The sequence below is a fragment of the Hermetia illucens genome, chromosome 6, assembly GCF_905115235.1.
Source record: "Hermetia illucens chromosome 6, iHerIll2.2.curated.20191125, whole genome shotgun sequence".
In the NCBI taxonomy this organism is placed as follows: domain Eukaryota; kingdom Metazoa; phylum Arthropoda; class Insecta; order Diptera; family Stratiomyidae; genus Hermetia; species Hermetia illucens.
In genome coordinates, this window is record NC_051854.1 from 94,712,972 (window position 1) to 94,731,406 (window position 18,435).

Here is an 18,435-nt window from a genome sequence, read left to right on the forward strand (position 1 = left end):
TCAATTGACGTAGGAAATTTGCACCTTTGAAAAGAGGCATTTAGAAAAGTTATTGGGTGAGAACAATTTTTCCTTATTTTGCGCCCTTGGAGGAACGATCCTGTTAACCTATAAGGAACTTAACCCACAAGGAACCTTAGCAGCTAACTTTATCTAAGGTTAAAACTAATGAACTACGGTAGGTAAATGGGTGCCTGGAGGAAAGGAATTCTTCTTCTTCTTCAATGGCGCGACAGAAGAGATTGGTCCTTGGATAGACTTCCTCTAGCCACCTCGATCTTTTGATCCCGTTCTCGAGTTGGAAAATTTCAGCAGCTTTTTACTGGCCTCGTCCACTGAGTGCTCTTACCATTTGCGTGGCTTTCCCACTGGGCGGCGTCCTTCGAGTGTGCTTTTGTATACCCTGCTTATCGTCTATCCATTCTGTCTGACCAACCGACAGCATTTTTTGTAATTTTACCACCACTGATGCCATTGGGACGTGATAGAGCTGATACAACTCATGGTTGTATCTAATTTGCCAGTCAGCTCCATCTTTTACCGGTCCAACTACTCGACGTTCCAATGTGTCGATGCACTTCGGAGGACGTTAGAGCCCACGATTCACAGCCATACTGTAGCATAGGTCGTATTATGGAGCTCATTTTTCCTGTACACCCTTTAAGTTTTCATTGTTCGTAAGACTGAAAGTATGATTTGTTGGCTATCATTATTCGTCGCTGAACTTAGTCCTTTTCATTACCATATTTCGCTATGTTCACTTCTAGGTATACAAAGTTGTTCACGTATTCAAACTTAAAGTCGCCCATTATCAGGTTTTGTTGTATTTGCGCCTGTCTTCTTGATTAATTATTGAATAATTCCTCGGCGTCTGGACGTGCCATGTGGTGGACGAATCCCATTATTGCGAAGATTTTGCGAACAATGTTCCCATGGCACCTAACTCCAGTTTGCGGATAAAATATTCAAGGGCTAGGTTAAAAAGTATGGGAAATGGTCCATCTCTTGCTTCATCCCACAGTTCGTTTTAAAGCACTGCGTTAGCTCGCCAAGCACCTTCACATCTTCACATGGAATTCAGTCTTAACCATCGTCAGTTCGATTATTCGTGCCAGTTTTTCCGGTAGGCAGAACCTGCGCATAATACGATTGTAGGAAGTCGACGAAGAGCTGATGTACATCGAAATTAAATTCATAACATTTTTCCTCCTTCTGTAATAGTTCAGCTGGAATACCATTCAGGGGTTCGCAGGGGTACTTTCACCTCTCCAATATAAGGAGGTTCGACTGATGTGTTGTTTATAACTTCCAGGTTCTTCGAAGCTGTACTTCTCGCTGTGCAGCCATTGAGTTGAGCAATTTCTTAAAGTATTAGATCCATTTTTTCTTGATATCGTCGGGGTTACCTAAGATGCCAGAGAGTCGGTTCTCATAGGTATCTATCGACAATAGCTGCGAAACAGATGGGAACAGCAATCGTGGCCAGGCACTTTCGTATAAGGTTGCAATTGGCCGAATTAAATACATTCCTTACGTCCAGGGTCACCACTACGCAATATTTGCTGGTACAACCCCTTCTATGAATGACATTTAGCCCAGCCAGTAACCACTTTGATGGCATCAGTGGTTGATCTGGCTTTACGGAACTCAAACTGCCGATCAAAAAGTAGTCAGTGGTACTTTTACCTACCGCCCTCAGGGGCATTCGTCTGGCAGGCTGATCAAAGGCTATTCCACCAGCATTTGGGTATATTCCTGGGGAATGCGCACGTTCTAGGTATGGACCCATCATTGCGTGACATGGATAGTTCTCTCCGTGCCTTAGTAGGTTGGCCTAGCCGCACTTCCAAGAAGCTACCCTCGTCCACTGCTTTTGAAGACAAACCTTATGCCCTTCTCGACTCTAGGTATCCTGTTTCCCTGATCTGCGGCTCCCTCCACAGTTCAAAGATGATTGCCTTGTGATCGCTGTTGGTGTAGTCCTCCCTAACATGCCAGCACATACCACGTACCAGTGCAGGGCTGACAAAGGTCAGGTCTACGATTGAAGTCATTGGCCAAAACTAAATCCAACCGAGCAAAAACCTCTAAGAGGACTCCCCACTGTAGGGCACAAACGTTGATGTCACCATCAATCACCTTTGGACTTTGTCCCCTTGAATCGAGAACAACATAATCTAACATGTCTTCAAATTCAGCAATGTGAGACTAGGTAGGGTTGTACACGTATGCACCGATCATTTTCGTCTAAATGAAACCCCTGCTTAAGATTTATTTCATTGCAGTCAATGCTTACTTGAATTCCGGGCATTTACCACTTTCGGCAATATGCCGGTTATCCCTTCCTTCCTTTTCATCGCGCAATAGGCATTTGGGGACCATATTTCCCTCCTTGGCGATATGTCCTTTCTCGCCACACCTTCTGCCTCGATTGGGTAGACCAATGCAGGCGTTGCATACCTTCGCGAAGTATCCACACATGAGGCACTTGAAGCGCCTCTTTAATGAAATTTGCTCTCGCAAGCAGCGACAACCCATCCAATTCGAACCTTTCCGACCGACAATAATTTCTGCGCTGCCTCGACTGGTAGTCGTATTGTAACCTTTTGAGTATTACTATAGGCTTTTCTCAAACTTATGATGGATTCTTCTTCCAGTTCCTCCAACTCAAATTATTCTTTCAACGCAATGCATATTTCTTCTCTGGATGTCATTTCGTCAAAATCCTCCAAAAATGGAGATCTGGTGTTTTTGGGCTCGAATTGTGATATTCTCCTCAAGCGAGTTCTTCACATGGGTACGAAAGCCTTCGGTTTTGTCCAAATTGGATTTTCTTCAGTTCAAACATTAGATCGCCTTTTTGGGTCCATCGGACCTTGCTGACATTTCCACCCAGATTAGGTCTGGGTAAGTTTTCACTTTTTTTTTTGGAATCTGCGCGTCTGACAAATTTCCCTGAGTGGAGATAACAATTGCCTCTGGGAGAATTCGCACTTTCCGTTTATTTTTCGCCTTTTTATTAACGACCTTCGTCCATCCACCGTTTTCGTTCCACTTAGGTTTCCCTTCGATTGTGGTAAAAAACATGTGTCCCAAGTGCGTCCTTGCTTTTAGTTCCATTCTTCGGAACGGTTGACACTACGATGACACTACGATTCGGTGTCACTTGGGTCACCTGTGACACTGTTAGAATGGCAGGCTTTTCCTTGGGGTCTCTTTCCTCCTCTTGCGACCTATTAATGGCTGTCATCATGTCCTTAATAGCCTGGTGTTCAGACTCAGACAGCTCAACTATTTTTGCTCTAAGCTGCTTGAAAGGTATTTGCTCTGTTCACCACGAATGTTGGCCGGATTCCTACTCCTAAACGCACCTTCACCCGTTGTACTTAACGTGCTTTTTATCTTTTGGCGTCTTTGGCATTCGTGGAGATCGGAGAATTGAAGAGCTTCTCCTCAATGGGTCAATTTCTTGCACTCGGAGTACCTCCTGTGGTTGTCCTTCTTGGACAAATGTGGTGAGTGTCGAAACCGTGTTAGTAGGGCAGCGATCTCCTTTCGACCCACCATTTTTGGATTCGTTAATGGTGTTCTTGGCAATAACTTGCTTCGCTTGAACACTTCTTTTTCCAGCTCTAAATCACTTATTGCATTATATGCCACGGTGATATCGACGACCAGGAGACCGCTTGCTCACTCCCAAAAGCCGTCGGTACTGGGGTTCTGAGCCCGCGCACCGCAAGTTTCCTCCTTTTCTCTTTTTCCATGTTACTTTCATTTGCTGGGTACCTCCTAGCCATTTTGGTCCACCCAGCAGGAATGAGTAAACACTAGCCCATGGAAAATCTAAAAAGAAATTTCATAAACACATATTTGCACATCACCTGGCGCTTGCACCCTGATGGGAGATCTTTTTAGGGATTGAGGAGTCCTAAGTCCGCATCCACTTGATGTCGGCCCGGACCATGGAGAGAAACTTGTTCCCACTCTTTATGGTCCACGGACTCCTCTTTTTGGGTTAACATCCAAAGCTCAAAAATGATAAGAGGGACGAAGACGGCTACGGTTTCGTACCAGGGCAGAGGCAACTCATCAGATGCTGCCTCACCTGTCTAGCTTCGGCCAAGTTTTGGTCCAAACTATGGGCGGATTTACGTTGGATATAATGATGTGCCCTTGTTGTGCTTCACGAATTATAAAAAGGAGCGTACAATGCATGCGAGTCGCTTCGGTTATGCTGGCCCCAGAGCAGAGGTGACGCAGCATCTGATGAGTTGCATCTGCCCTGGTACGAAACCGTAGCCGTCTTCATCCCTCTTTTCACTTAGAGTTCTATCTGTCACACCCAATTTTTTCAAAAAGGGCTGTACCAATTGACACGAAACTGTGAATACTCACACATACAGTGGGTTGCATTTTTCTACGATGAGTTGAAAACATGTAAAAGGGGAAGTACACATTTTTTTTCTCGATTAGTACTTTCCGAAGCCAGTCTTAGTTTTTATGTATTTCGGGAAAGGCGGAAAGTTTAGAGGCCGGAAATTGACCATTTTTTTAATGGAGCCCTTCTCAGAAACTACTCAATCGAAAAATTAGCTGTAGTATAGACTATAGTATCAAGCATGATTCCCAAGCGTGATCAAAATATTCTCAAATGTGAGTAGTCTGAAATTTACTTACACAAGATTAGGAAACCTTTCATACCTGGAGCCTCGAACTTCCGATTTTCGACTTGTTCTCGTTTAAATTTGGTTTCTAGCCCCGAACAGAGGGGTCGGCAGACCAGAGACAGAGGAAGAAACAAAAACAAAAAACAAAATATATTCGGTATGTGGCATGGTATGAAAAAAGCGTTTTCATAACCTTCCTTAATATCTAGAGCTTATGGAGCGTATTTGACCCACATTTCGCCAATATTAACAATCATAAATTTGTGCTCTAGCTTACTTCTGTAAGCTTGTCATAAATTTACACTTAAGTATCTTGAATAGAGTAAAGTAGCTTAGCGAGCACATAATATATTACGAATAATTTCACATCTTCGAGACTGAAGAGCCATATGAGCGGAACTACATGTGAGTTCGCTTCCTTAAGAACTTTCACTTGCTCCAGCTCCTCCCAGTATTGAAGGAACATGTAATTTGCCTAACTTATGCTTTCTTTACCCCTTGATATTCTTTTATAACGTAATCTCCAAAGAAGCTGATATATTACCTTTGGAATAGTTTTCATGAAGTTCTTTCAAAGCTTCCAAGGAGTCAAGCGGGTATGAATATACAATATAGAAGGATCTTGTACTTATACCCGATTGCCAGGAATTGAGATGGGAAATTTGTTATTGTTAGTAGTTTATTTCCTTTCTGAGAGATTGATGATCATGGCGATGAAAAAGTTCAACAAAGAAGAAAACAGAGACTGCAAGTTTCACGCTTCTCAGGTGTGAAAGATGTTGCTTTCAACAAACAATTTAAGATTTTAAGGTATTATGTAACTTTGCATATTGAGTATAAGTTATTGCTCAGTAATTTACGGCGGCCAGAGTATATGCATGAGGGGCCCTTAGGGTGAAGTTAAGAGATATTTTGCAGCGAATCTCCTATCTCCTATCCATAATAGCACACTTCTATAAACTTTACGTAACCCTTCACTGCTAATTCCCATCCGTACATTCCAATTTTAACTTTCAACTTGATGGAATAAGAATTAATGAAACAGAGATCGGCTGGTAGATGGACAGCTGATCAGCTGGACCGGGGAGTTCATTTGGTGCCTTGGAGAAACTCGGACATTTTTTTTTGCTGGAACTTGTGAAATCCTCTCCGGATCTTAAAAAATTGTTTTGCAAGACCATGCTAAATGAACTTTTGTTACTTTGAAACTAATACAATATCGGGATTGAATTTCTAAAAAAGAAATGAAAAGATTAAACTAAATAGGAACATCATTTTTGTCTTTAGTTGAGGGTGAAGGGAATTTTAGTGTGTGAAAAGGAGACTCAGTAAAGTTATCGGGATTGAAGTGTCGGCGTTCCAATTTAATCATCATCGACGGCGCAACAACCGGTATCTGGTCTAGGCCTGCCTTAATAAGGAACTGCAGACATCCCGGTTTTGCGCCGAGGACCACCAATTCGATATCTATATATATATATCCAAAATCTGTATATATATATAAAAGCTGTTTGGCGTCCTGACCTACACCATCGTTCCATCTCAGGCAGGATCTCCCTCGTCTTCCTTTTCTAGCCTAGATTTTGTCCTTATAGACTTTCTCGGCTAGATCATTCTCATCAGGTTACCGAATCGTCCATCCTCATGTAGGGGCCAAAAAGTATTCGGAGGATTCTTCTGTCGAACGCAGCCAAGAGTTCGCAAGTTTTCTTTCTAAGAACCCAGGGCTCCCAGGAATACATAAGAACTGGCAAGATCATTGTCTCATACAGTAAGAGCTTTGACCCTATGGTGAAACCTTTCGAGCGAAACAGTTTTTGTAAGCTGAAATAGCCCATGTTCGCTGCCAACAACCGTCCGCGAATTTGATCATCGTAGCTGTTAGCGATTGCGATTTTCGATCCTAGATACGAGGAATTTTCAACGGTCTCAAAGCTGCAGTCTCCTATCTTTATTGTTTTCGTTTGATCAGTGCGATTCGATGTTGTTCGTTCTTTGTTCTTTGATGCTGACGTTGCACTTCGTCTTGCCTTCATTAATATGCAGTCGGAGATCTCACGCGACTTGCTCAATCTGGATGAAGGCAAACTGTACATCTTGAGATGTTCTTCTCGCAGCAGCAGCATTCTTTCTATCATTTGCCGCCCAGAGAAAATCTGATCTGAAGCCACTTTGTTATGGACTAACGATGTTCAGGGCGTATGGGGCTATCTGCCGTTTATTGAGCAGTTCATCATATGTCGGAAATCAGATTTCCCTCTTCGTTTCGGCAGGATTAGCATCGAGGTGTGTAAGGCTTCATTCTGCTGACTTGTTGGTAAAACTTCCGAGCTTCGTGTTCACAGATTTGTTGGTTCTCCAGGTTTCCCTTTCCCGTCTGTGAAATAGCTCCTCCGCTCGCCGGAGGTCATAATAACTCTCGTTGTTGCTGCATCCATTCCCCCACCTCCTTTTTCAAAACTGATAACAGCGGGTTATATTTGGCTGACTAAGAACCTTACTCCGAGCATATGGTTTACTGGATGACCACGATAATATATGGTGTAGGGGCTCTCCTTCAGCAGACCAGTCCCTGTCCAACGCATCCCTTGCACACTATTAGATTAGCCTTATATTGGGACAGGGTATCGGCTGCTTTGCAGCTCCATTTCGGTACAGAGAGCGCACATTCCATGAGAAAATGTGCAAATCGTTATCCTATTGTCGCTGCCGGGTTCGTCTTTGTGTTGTCAGTTCAGTTCGAGGTTCCTTCTGTGACTTCGTAACGTCGATTATCGATGTAGGATTGTCGGCACCACCGAACCCCCACCCTGGAAGAGCAGTTAGTACAATATGTCCGGTTTTTAGGCGCGGGAGACTCGCCTTCATCCTTCTCCGATTGCAATTTCTGCGAAGTCTCAGCGATCACCACGTGGCAGTGGTAGTAGAGGTGTTGATTCAGCAGGCGTTTTCCAGGTTCTATGCTCCATCGCAAGTACCAATCCACGTTTAGTCCTGGGACATGTACTACCCTTTGACTGTTGCATGCCAAATATACACTATGAAAAGTAGGCGCAGTGACCATCTGAACTACGCGCACTGTTCCAAAATGATCCGTAGGGTATAGATCCAGAGTGGAAACCTGCTTTCTGTCGATCAAGCTTTCGAGATGTTCTTTGATAAGTTCCAGCATTATTTGAGCCATTATTTTTTCGACGGCGGTGAGCACGCAGATACTCTTCCAATTGTCATACTCAAAACAGATCTCCTTCTTTTGAATCTTCCAGATCGTCCCCTTTTTCCACTCTCCGATAAAGATCTCCGATTTCCAAAATTTTCATGCAGCGAAAAATAATTCTGCGTGGAGACCGTCAAGTCCAACGGCTTTCCACCGTTTATGTGCATTTACGGCCAAAATGATTTCTCTTCTACTTGGGGCAACAGTCCATACCCACATGTCACCGTGACAAGCCCTTTCAACCACAACAAAGAAAGAACCTCACCGAATGTGATACGATTAACAACTATGGTGAAGTGTCCTTACCACCTCATCAGTGGCTTGTAATCGTCGACGAGAAGTCGACCGTTAGTGCAAATTCTTTGGTGATGCGGTATACATTTCTGAAATCAAGGCGTTCTGCGGCATCTTCTGTTTTCGTGACTAGTGTAATAGCAAATTTCCTCCAGGCCAACAGAACTTTGGGCTCCTTTCGTTCATCGATCTGCTTCCATGATCCTGCAGTCAGAGCTTATAATGCCCCGTTGTGATGTGGCAAATGACCTGCGCAGCAACCAAGGAAAAGCGGTTTTGATGGTGGCAATGCTCTGCGTCGGAATGCTGAGCTCAGTGTATCTGCCATGTGATTACCACGATAGCTCCCTTACTGTCGAGCGACACGTCGATCATACATGAGTACGATGTTGAAGTGTCGACCGGAAACGATCATCAGATCTCTTTCGAGGCCGATTTCAGCGTCTGTTAGTTGGCACCCAACTGACATTATGCCAGATTCTGTGCTCGAACAATGAGCCACCAATGACGAGGCGATGGAAGTTGAAGAAACCCACAAAGCTCCCACCATTATCATTACGATCGCCAAGACCGTGTTTCCTCCTCATATGTCCGAGCAACTTCTTGTCGGATCACATCTTGGAATTCAGATCACCCATCACGATTACAATGTAATTGGTCGTGAAAAGCGTCCTTCTCCACTCTTTCAGTAGTCTTCGTAAGTGCGTAGTACAATTGTGATGCGCCTTAACATGGACTGGAATCCTCCAGTCAGAAGTCTGTCAAAAGCTGGGCCCCGGTTCAGGAGAGCGCCCTTTCCGGTAGCGTTAAGAAACAGCGCGACACCAAATGGTTTGTACGGCTCAGCTTTCCAGAGTGCAAAAGCACAGAGCCATTGGTGTACCAAGAAAGAGAGGAATAATCTCCGAACTCTTGCCATTTTACTTCGCTTAAGCTCAAAATGTCCAACTTATATTCCTGCTTTAGTTGGAGCAAACGATCATGTGAGGGTTTTTGTTACCATTTTCAAGGGCGCGCGTCAATTTTCGATAGCCAAAGGTCGTAGCCGGGATGTCCATATCTGAGGCGTTTTTGACGTCTGCTTGCATGTCAGTCATTACATCTTCCTAAATTGCAATATTTTAGATTCTGGAATGGTTTACAAGTTTTTGTTTTATAACCTTTACTTTTACTATCTTTCACAGGTCATAAAAGTATGCGAAGTATCACCAACTATTTTCTACTGAACCTAAGCATAGCCGACCTACTGATGTCAGCGCTGAATTGCATTTTCAATTTCATTTTTATGCTGAATTCAGACTGGCCTTTCGGCTCATTATATTGCACTATAAATAATTTCATGGCGAACGTAACGGTTTCAACGTCGGTTTTCACTTTAGTAGCTATCTCTTTCGACAGGTAAGTCAGGTGCAAAGACAAAGATTTCTGAAATTATCGATTCCCTATATTTTGTTCCCCCAGATACATAGCCATAGTGTACCCTTTGAAAAGAAGGGCGTCAAGACGGAAAGTACGCATGATTCTTCTGTTAGTTTGGCTCTTCAGTTGCATGCTGGCGGCACCCTGTCTCCTGTATTCCGCAACTATGACAAAAACGTAAGTCTTCTTTATAAACGATATTTATTTTATTTTGTAAAGGACGATTTTCATCAGGAATCGTAATCATAGAGGACAACTCTTCCTTCCTTATCAAAACGGTTTTCACGATGAAATTAATTCAGTATGAAATTACATGAATCTTTGGTTTTGTGTTCGTCGGAGATACTTTGCATAAGTGGCGAAAACATGTGTGGAGGTTTCATCACTCTCCTCACAAAATCTACTGAGAATATCCGTAGATAACCCAAGCTTACCCTGGTCATAGTTTAGCCTGCAATGACCAGTGAGTATTCACGCAACAATTAGGAGGCTCTTCTTGGTGAGGTTTAAACAATCTTTCGAGCGCTTGGATTCGTATCCCCCTATGGGCACCTTTGACTGTTGCATTCGTGTTAAGTTCGCCCAGTGTTCCCTCAGACGTTCGTCTTTATTTTTCAAAGTCGTAGCTATGAACACAGAATGGCTTTGGACCGTACAGCGGGCAGCACGCCCGCTGCTTCATTGCCTTCCCACCCAATATGAACTGGGACCCAGAGTATCTAGACTTTATTGAGAGTGTTCAGTCTGTTAAGGCATTGTCATACCAGTTTGAAATTTACCGAGTAGGACCTGAATGCCTTAACAGCTGCTTGGTTGTTAGAATAGTAGTGTTCTGCCACCTATAGTTCCTTTCGAAGGCGGCACATCGGTCTACAGCGTAGATTTCGGCCTGAAATATGCTGGTATGGTTACCTTTTAGTTGTGCATTTTCCTTCGACCAATGACTCCTGCGCCTGCTTCCTTTATTGTAAGGGATCCGTCAATGTAACAGGTAATCAGTTGTGGGTTAAGGCCGTATGTCAATGTCACGCTGTCCTAGTTTGCCCTGTTGCTCCAAAATGTTTCAAACTTCTTATCGAAATGGAACCTCGTCGTCATGTTTTCCCTTGGTATCAGTTATTCGGGATAGCCTAGAAAGAATATCACTTTCCTTCGATTTAGGAGGCTCTTCACCTTACTGGTATTCGCCGACATTCTGAAGATCGCCCTCCTTGCTTGCCTTTGTATATGCAGATGGGGAGGAGTCAATGTCAGAAGGACCTGAAGGGATGCTGTTGCGCAGATTTTCATTGCTCCGCTGATACACAGTTTGTGTAACTCTCTGGCTATTGTGCTGAGTTCTGCTCTTTCTGCCCAGATTACCGCTTCAATCATTGACCTTACTATTGTAATGTATATCCAGAGTATTATTTTCAGGATGGGGCCTCATTTTTTCCCTGCTATGGACCTGCAAGTCATCAGAGCCCTTGTGGCTTTCTGGCATATGTTTTCAGTATGTGTTTTCCAGAGTAAAAAAGATTTGCCGTCTGTCACTCGTTTCATCTCCATGCCATGTACTCTAGTGGCTCTCAGGTGATCAAACTTTCGCATCCTAACGAATGGTACTAAATTGGCCTTGGTTGGATTTATACGCAGCCCCGCGTTTCTATACCAATTACTAGTGATTCATTGACATTAAAGTGTTAGTTCCAATATATTTGTCCATGACCTTCTCCACCGTCTGAAGTACGAACGATGTCAGGCAGATTGGTCTGAGAGATTTAGGGTGAGAAGGATCCTTTTTGCGCGCTCGCGGAATAAAAACCATTCTTGTCCGTCTCCATACCCTTGGTATATATCCCAAGGCTATGATGCCCCTTACCACTCTTAGGAGAGATCCTAAGATGATTTCTAGGCACGTCTGGAGTGGTGATGGGATTTCAATGGTTAAAGGGTTCCCCGTGCCCATCTTACTCTAGCTTCCGAACATGCCTCTTTTGCTAGTTTCCAATTAAACTTTCTTCCCCCTTCTGTGGGATGTTCGGGTGTTGGGCAGAATGTTATTGCCTTTCGCCCTGAAGTAGGACCCCTGGAAGTAAGTTGTAAGAAGCAGGCGTATCCTGTTCTCCTGTTTTTGTGTTTTCAGACCGACAAAAGATATTGCCTTGTCTTTGGCTTTAGCTTTATATAGCCTGTCAGTGCATTTTTGTACCTCTGCCAGTCCTCGGCAAGTGACACCTAGCCGTATACCCGCGGATGGACATAGGAAAAGGAGGGTTCGGGAAAAGGAAAACGAACATCCAACACATCAGCAAGTTCCCAAAAAAACAAAAAGACGTACCAGCCACTTTGAAGAAGGTGCCTAAAACCTCGATAGAGGGAAAATAGTACACGGCGGTTGGACTAAGGTTGGACGAAGGAAGTCAAAAAAGAAGAAGAAGAGAATGAGGATCGGTCCCGAGGCAATTATCACGGGTAGTTTGTCCTATGCAAACATACGAAGAAGACTTGAGGGGAATGTAAGCAGGATCCAGGGAATCAGAAGGGAGATCTCATGCTGTAGGCTTTCGCAGCCAAGTCAAAAATTTACTTGGGAAAAGTGCTACCGTGCGTGCTCAAAAACATGAAATCGCTATATAGTGCAAGGACCTAGATGAGGTCACTTCTAAAGCGGAAATCTGCGTTCCCTTAGCTGTTCTAGTAGCACGATTTGCAGGAGGCACCAATTGTAAGCCTTAGAAAGCCGTAGGGTGCGCAGAAGCCGACCATCCGGCTATCAGCAGAAGCAGCGCTGCTGGATGTCGGAAAGGTCTCCATTGGATGGATAGTTTGTCGTCTTAGAGAGCAAATCTCATTGACGAGATGCCTCAAGTGTCTCTCATACGGAGCAGACGTTGTGGTGAAGTAGGTCACATTGCTCGGAATTATAACAAGGATCCCAAATTCATGTTTTGCGATAGAAAGGAAGGCCTGGACGGCGGTTATACTGCCGGAAGCGGGAAGTTTCCCGAGTTCAAAAAGGCGCTAAGTGCAGCGAGATCCAAATCAACCTCAATCACTGTAGGGTCTCGCAAGATGTGCTCTCGCAGACCACTGATGAAGCAGAGGTGAAAGTGGCTACAATAAGCGAACCCTATAGAAGCCTTAACAATAATGTATGGGCAGCCGATCCAACAAGTGGGACGACCTTGTAGGCATACGGGGACAAAAGCCATAGAGGAATGTATGAGGCAGTCCACAAGTAGGTTCGTATAGGTAAATATAGACGGCATATACGTCTGTAGCTGCTATGATCCTCCAAGTCTGACGTTGGTCGAATTTAAGGACAGCTTGGTTTTGGATGCAAAAGGACAGACATCAAAAGTCATCGCCGGTGATTTGAAGGCATGGGCCACAGAATGAGGAAGTTCAATGACGAATGAAAGACGGAAACCGAAAGTCATCACCGGTGATTTCAAGGCATGGGCCATAGAATGGGGAAATTCAGGTTGGTCTGCGAAAGCAATTGACGAGCAAACTTTCATAGATGTGTGGTTGAACCAGGACACTATACAAGGTACACCCTCGGAAAGAGCCCTATATACCAAGGAGTGTATCGCGAAGGCATGCGGGTCATCGATGACGAGACGTTATACTTTCTCTAGTAGAAGGTCCAACTGCTGGTGGAATAGTGAGTTATCGGATCTTCGGTAGGCGTGACATCGGACCAGACGAGCGCCTCAGAGAGCGATGGGTAGGATTGACCAGGAGGTGAAACAACGAGCTTACAAGGAAGCCCGAAGAAACCTGAAGCTGGCTATACAGCGAAGCAAGAGCGACTGCTTCAAGCACCTCTGCTCAAAGCCGTAAATAGACCCATGAGAAAGCGGCTACAGGGTTGTAATGGGGAGATTTAGAGGTCAGGCGGCCCCACAAATTACATGTCCCGATCTCCTACCGAAAATCGTTCAGGGTTTGTTGCCTCAGAAGAACACAAGAGGTTACAGTCTACAGACATCTTTAGATCTGGCTGTAATACTTCCAGTAACGACGGGCGAATACTGAAGATTGCGGTAGGCTAGGAGACAACAAAGCGCCCGGCCTCAGCGTCATACCAAACAAAGCCATCCCCCGATCGAAGAGTTTTTGGATCTCCCTTTTCATTATGGCAAGATTCTTTTTTCACCAGGGCACATCCCTCGATGACTTGACTGTCTTAGCCGGATAACTGGCCTTATATGTGTACATGACGACTCTGTTTAGGCCTTACATCTATGTTTCTAGCTCTTTTTCACTCCTGATGTCGCCGCTGATCTGTGAATGGGCCATTTTGTCACCCAGGAATCTTGTGTAGGAGTGTCAGTTTGCTTTCCTGGGAGTCCTTATGATTCTTTTTACTTCCGAGCTACCCTCAATATTAAATCAGATTATTCTGTGATATGTGACATAAAAGGCACTCCGACACCCTAGAGTTAAGTCTAGTTCGTCTTGTCTGGTACTGGTCACGAATGGTGGTGTGCTCCTTACATTATGTATTTCTAACTTATTACTAAGAATGAATTGCAGAAGGTACTCACCTCTTCGATTTATGTCCCTGCTTCTCCAGAACTCATGATTGACGTTGGTAGTGCCTTCCTCTCGTAAAATTTTGCCAGTCTAACAACTAATTTCGGTGGGATACGACTGTCGCCTCCTGGGAAGTATTCTGATGTCACGACTGTCCCCCGAGTCCTTCCCCCGGCTTCCAATGCGACTCGGACAGCCACGAGGCCTCCAGTTAAAAATTCGGATAGACACATCTATTTATCTTAAATTTCTTTTGAGAATAATGCAAGCCCTTGGCTTTTCACAAGAGGAATCCCAAATTATCTCTATACTTCCTCCTTGCAGACTGCGAAGCTGCCCCCAGAATATCCAGGGTTCTTGAGCCAGAAAAATTCCAGTGTTATCCTTCAAACTTGCCCTTGCCCTTGCAATTATTGACATGAGTCCCTTACTCCGAGGAGTTCGCGTTGCCCTCTTTATTTCTAAAAACTCTCTATAACCATGTGTGGAAATCCATGTTTTGAGTGATGAGGCAGCGTAGAAACTTCGCCCTCTCAATCACTGCGGGTTTGGGAAGGTAGACCGTCACCATGTGTGCATCTGGTATATCATCTCCAGCACAGTTCCGTGTTCTTCCAACCTGGCTGTTTAGGAACTATAATCCTAAGCCAGTCCGCCGTGTCCTCCGTCGAGCAGTCTACTAGCATAAGACCTGGTCGAAAGCATATGCCGGTGAACATGCGCTCCTTATTCTATCCCTCACACATCTTCATGACGGTGAGGTCCGCAATTATTTCTTGCTCCTCACTAGTGAGTATTTGCACCAAAAATACTTTCGGCAGTATGGCCAGTCGAATACTCTTTATCGCATCTGCATAGCTTACGATGGGCCTCCCGGCTCCTGCCTTCGCCCCCGGTTGCCCCGAGATTTCCTTTCTCTTGGTCTCGAGTTTAGGTTTCTTGGAAGTATTTCCCTCTTGCTGGCTAATTTTTGCTGGTCCTCGCTTTCTTGGCTCTGATGCAGAGTACTTAGGTTGTGCGTAGCCAAAGAGGGACAGGATAACCGGCACATTGCCGGAAGTGCCAAATGTCCGGAATTTAGGAAGGCGCTCACTGCAATGAGAAAATGAGGTTTATTCAAATAAACCTCAATCATTGCAGGGTCGCTCAGGATTTACTTGAGCAGACCACGTTCGAATCTAAGATGGAGGTTGCCATCATAAGTGAACCGTACAGAAACCGCCACGGTGGCGTATGGGTCACAGATTCGACTGGTGGAGCGGCGATATGGGTTTGTGGTCGACAAGCCATACAATGTACTGCAAGTCAGGCAGCCAGTGGGCGAAAATAAGTGGTGTATATGTATCCAGCTGCTACGCCCCACCAAGTTTGACACTGCTTGAATTCGAGCAAATGCTTTATAATCTTGTTCTCGACGCAAGGGGACGAAGTCCAAAGGTGATTGCTGGTGATTTCAATGCTTGGGCCCTAGAGTGGGGTAGCAGAGAATCAAATGCTAAGGCGCGCAGTCTATTAGAGGCTTTTGCGCAGATGGACATGGTTTTGGCTAACGAAGGTGCCGTAAACACCTTTCAAAAAGGGGGGTCAGGCTCGGTTGTAGACCTGACCTTTATCAGCCCTGCGCTGGCTCGTGGTATGTCCTGGTGCGTCAGCGAACGCTACACCCACAGCGATCACCAGGCAATCTTCTTTGAGACATGTGTCGAGCTACAGGGCAAAGAGCTATCATGCCCAAAACCGAAAAAGGTTTCAGGCTGGTCTGCAAAATCTTTGGATGAGCAGAGCTTCTTAGAGGTGTGGTTAGATCAACCTGATATAGCAGACGCCTCTACGGAAAGAGCCGTCCATCTGGCTCAATGCATCGCCAAAGCATGTGACGCGTCTATGCCTAGGAGGTGCTCATTCCCCAGTAGAAGACCAAACTACTGGTGGAATGATGAACTGACCGGTCTTCGATCAGCCTGCCACCGAGCCACAAGAGCGGCTCAGAGGGCGGTAGGTAGAGCCGATCAGGGGCAGAAAGAGTGCGCCTATAAGGCAGCCCGCAAAACCCTCAACCTCGCCATCCAGCGAAGCAAGACAAAATGCTTTAAGGAGCTCTGCTCAGAAGCGGACATCAACCCGTGGGGGAGTGCTTATAGAATAGTGATGGGACGATTCAGAGGCCGCTCCTCTCCGCAGATCACGTGTCCCACCCTCTTGCTGAAAATCATCCAGGGGTTATTCCCCCAGCAAGAGGAGAGCACCGACATATTCCGGCCACCTCTGAATGTGACGGCAATTCCTCCAGTCACCAGAGACGAGCTGCTGGAGATCTGCGGCAGAATAGGAGACAATAAAGCGCCGGGCCTGGACGGAGTGCCGAATAAGGCCCTTAAGCTTGCCGTGAAATCCAGGCCGGACATGTTCGCTGAGCTGTTCGAAGCGTGCATGTCCGAAGGAATATTTCCGGCGGCTTGGAAGCGACAGAAGTTGGTACTTCTGCCTAAGCCTGGTAAACCTCCAGGTGAACCATCGTCATACCGACCCATATGTCTTTTGGACACGGTGGGGAAAATGTTAGAGCGGGTAATCTATAATAGATTACTCCCGGTTGTTGAGGACCAAGGCGGCCTTTCAGATCGGCAGTATGGGTTCCGAAAAGCTAGATCAACCATTGATGCCATCAAATTGGTTACTGGTTTGGCCGAAGATGCAATTCACGGAAAGGGTAGTACCAGCAAATATTGCGTGGTAGTAGCCGTGGACGTGAAAAATGCATTCAATTCGGCCAATTGGAATCTAATACGCAAATCCCTAGCGAAGATTGGTATTCCCGAATATCTCGCTGCTATCGTCGATAGTTACTTAACTGAAAGGAGGCTATGGTATGACACTGATGACGGACCGCAGGAGTACGTTGTTTCCGCTGGTGTCCCACAGGGCTCCGTATTGGGCCCATTACTGTGGAACATCATGTACAACGATGTACTTAATCTTCCCCTTCCGGAGGAAGCCACAATGGTGGGTTACGCTGACGACATAGCACTGGTTGTTGTCGCAAAGCATCTTGAAGATGCTGAGTTATACTCAAGCGAGGCAATCAGTGCTGTCAAATGCTGGTTGGAGAGCTCTGGTTTGACGCTTGCGGAGGAAAAAACAGAAGCGGTTCTCATCACGAAGCGCCGGAAGAGAAATTACGCCTGTGTTAGAATCGGGAATCATATCATCACTTCCAAGCCGACCATCAAATACTTGGGGGTGGTGATAGACAGGAAGCTCAGCTATAAGCAACACTTACAGTATGTTTGTGATAAATCATCCACTGCTAGTATGGCCCTGGCCAGGATGATGCCGAACGTGGGAGGGCCACGGCATACCTCTCGGTTGCTTATAGCCAGGGTGGTGACCTCGATTATGCTCTATGCGACCCCAGTTTGGAGGGAGGCGTTGTGGATGTCAGGGAATGCTACCAAACTGAGTTCAGTCTACAGGAGGACAGCCCTGAGGGATGCTCTGCCTTCAGGACTGTCTCAGATGATGCAGCATTCGTTATCTCTGGAATGATGCCGATTGACATCTTGGCAGATGAGATGGCGAATATATACAATGCAAAGCCAACCTCTTCCTCATCGCGGACGAAGAACGCTGAGAGGGAGAGATCCATAAATAGATGGCAAGAGCGGTGGGAACGCTCGGGAAAGGGCCGGTGGACGCACAGGCTCATTCCTGCCATCAAGGAGTGGTTGAAGAGACGACACGGTGAGATTAATTATAATCTCACCCAGTTTCTCACGGGACACGGAGGATATCTCCAATACCTTCACAGGTTTAAATTGGAGACCTCACCCGATTGTCCAAATTGCAATGGAGTCCCAGAGGACCCAGAGCATGTATTTTTCCACTGTCCGAGATTTGTGTAAGAAAGGAGGAATCTAGAGGAGACTCTAGGAGAGGTGCTGGTACCAGAAAATCTGGTACCGAAAATGCTAGCACATCAAGAGAATTGGGATGCGGTCAACTCCATGATCGCATCTATTCAAGATAAATTGCGAAAGGCAGAGGAAAGGAGAAAAACGCGGTCACATGCGCCGCGTATAGAAGAATGGTGACAAAGCTAGAGTGAGCTGACTCCGCCCCGTGATGTAATACCTTATGGTGGTTCCGCGGGGCAGGGAGGGAGTCGGGGGTGGTTTTAGTGGGTAAAAATCCCACACGCTGGTGTGTCCAGACCAGTGTCTTTTTGAAGATTTCCACCTCCTCCACAAAAAAAAAAAAAAGAGTACTTAGGTCTGTCCTGAGCCTTTCTAAGGGTCTCTTTTCGTTTCAGGCCGT

The 18,435-nt window shown here is 45.5% G+C and overlaps 1 protein-coding gene across 2 annotated transcripts in view; it reads left to right on the forward strand.

Moving 5' to 3' along the window:
• The window catches only part of LOC119659813 (tachykinin-like peptides receptor 86C), a 491,301-nt gene that overhangs the window by 367,991 nt on the left and 104,875 nt on the right, over window positions 1-18,435 (forward strand). For both annotated transcript variants that reach the window (XM_038068094.1, XM_038068095.1), the window contains exons 3-4: window positions 9,363-9,576; window positions 9,640-9,774. In XM_038068094.1, coding sequence (XP_037924022.1) covers window positions 9,363-9,576; window positions 9,640-9,774 — 349 coding nt within the window. The remainder of the gene's footprint in view (window positions 1-9,362; window positions 9,577-9,639; window positions 9,775-18,435) is intronic.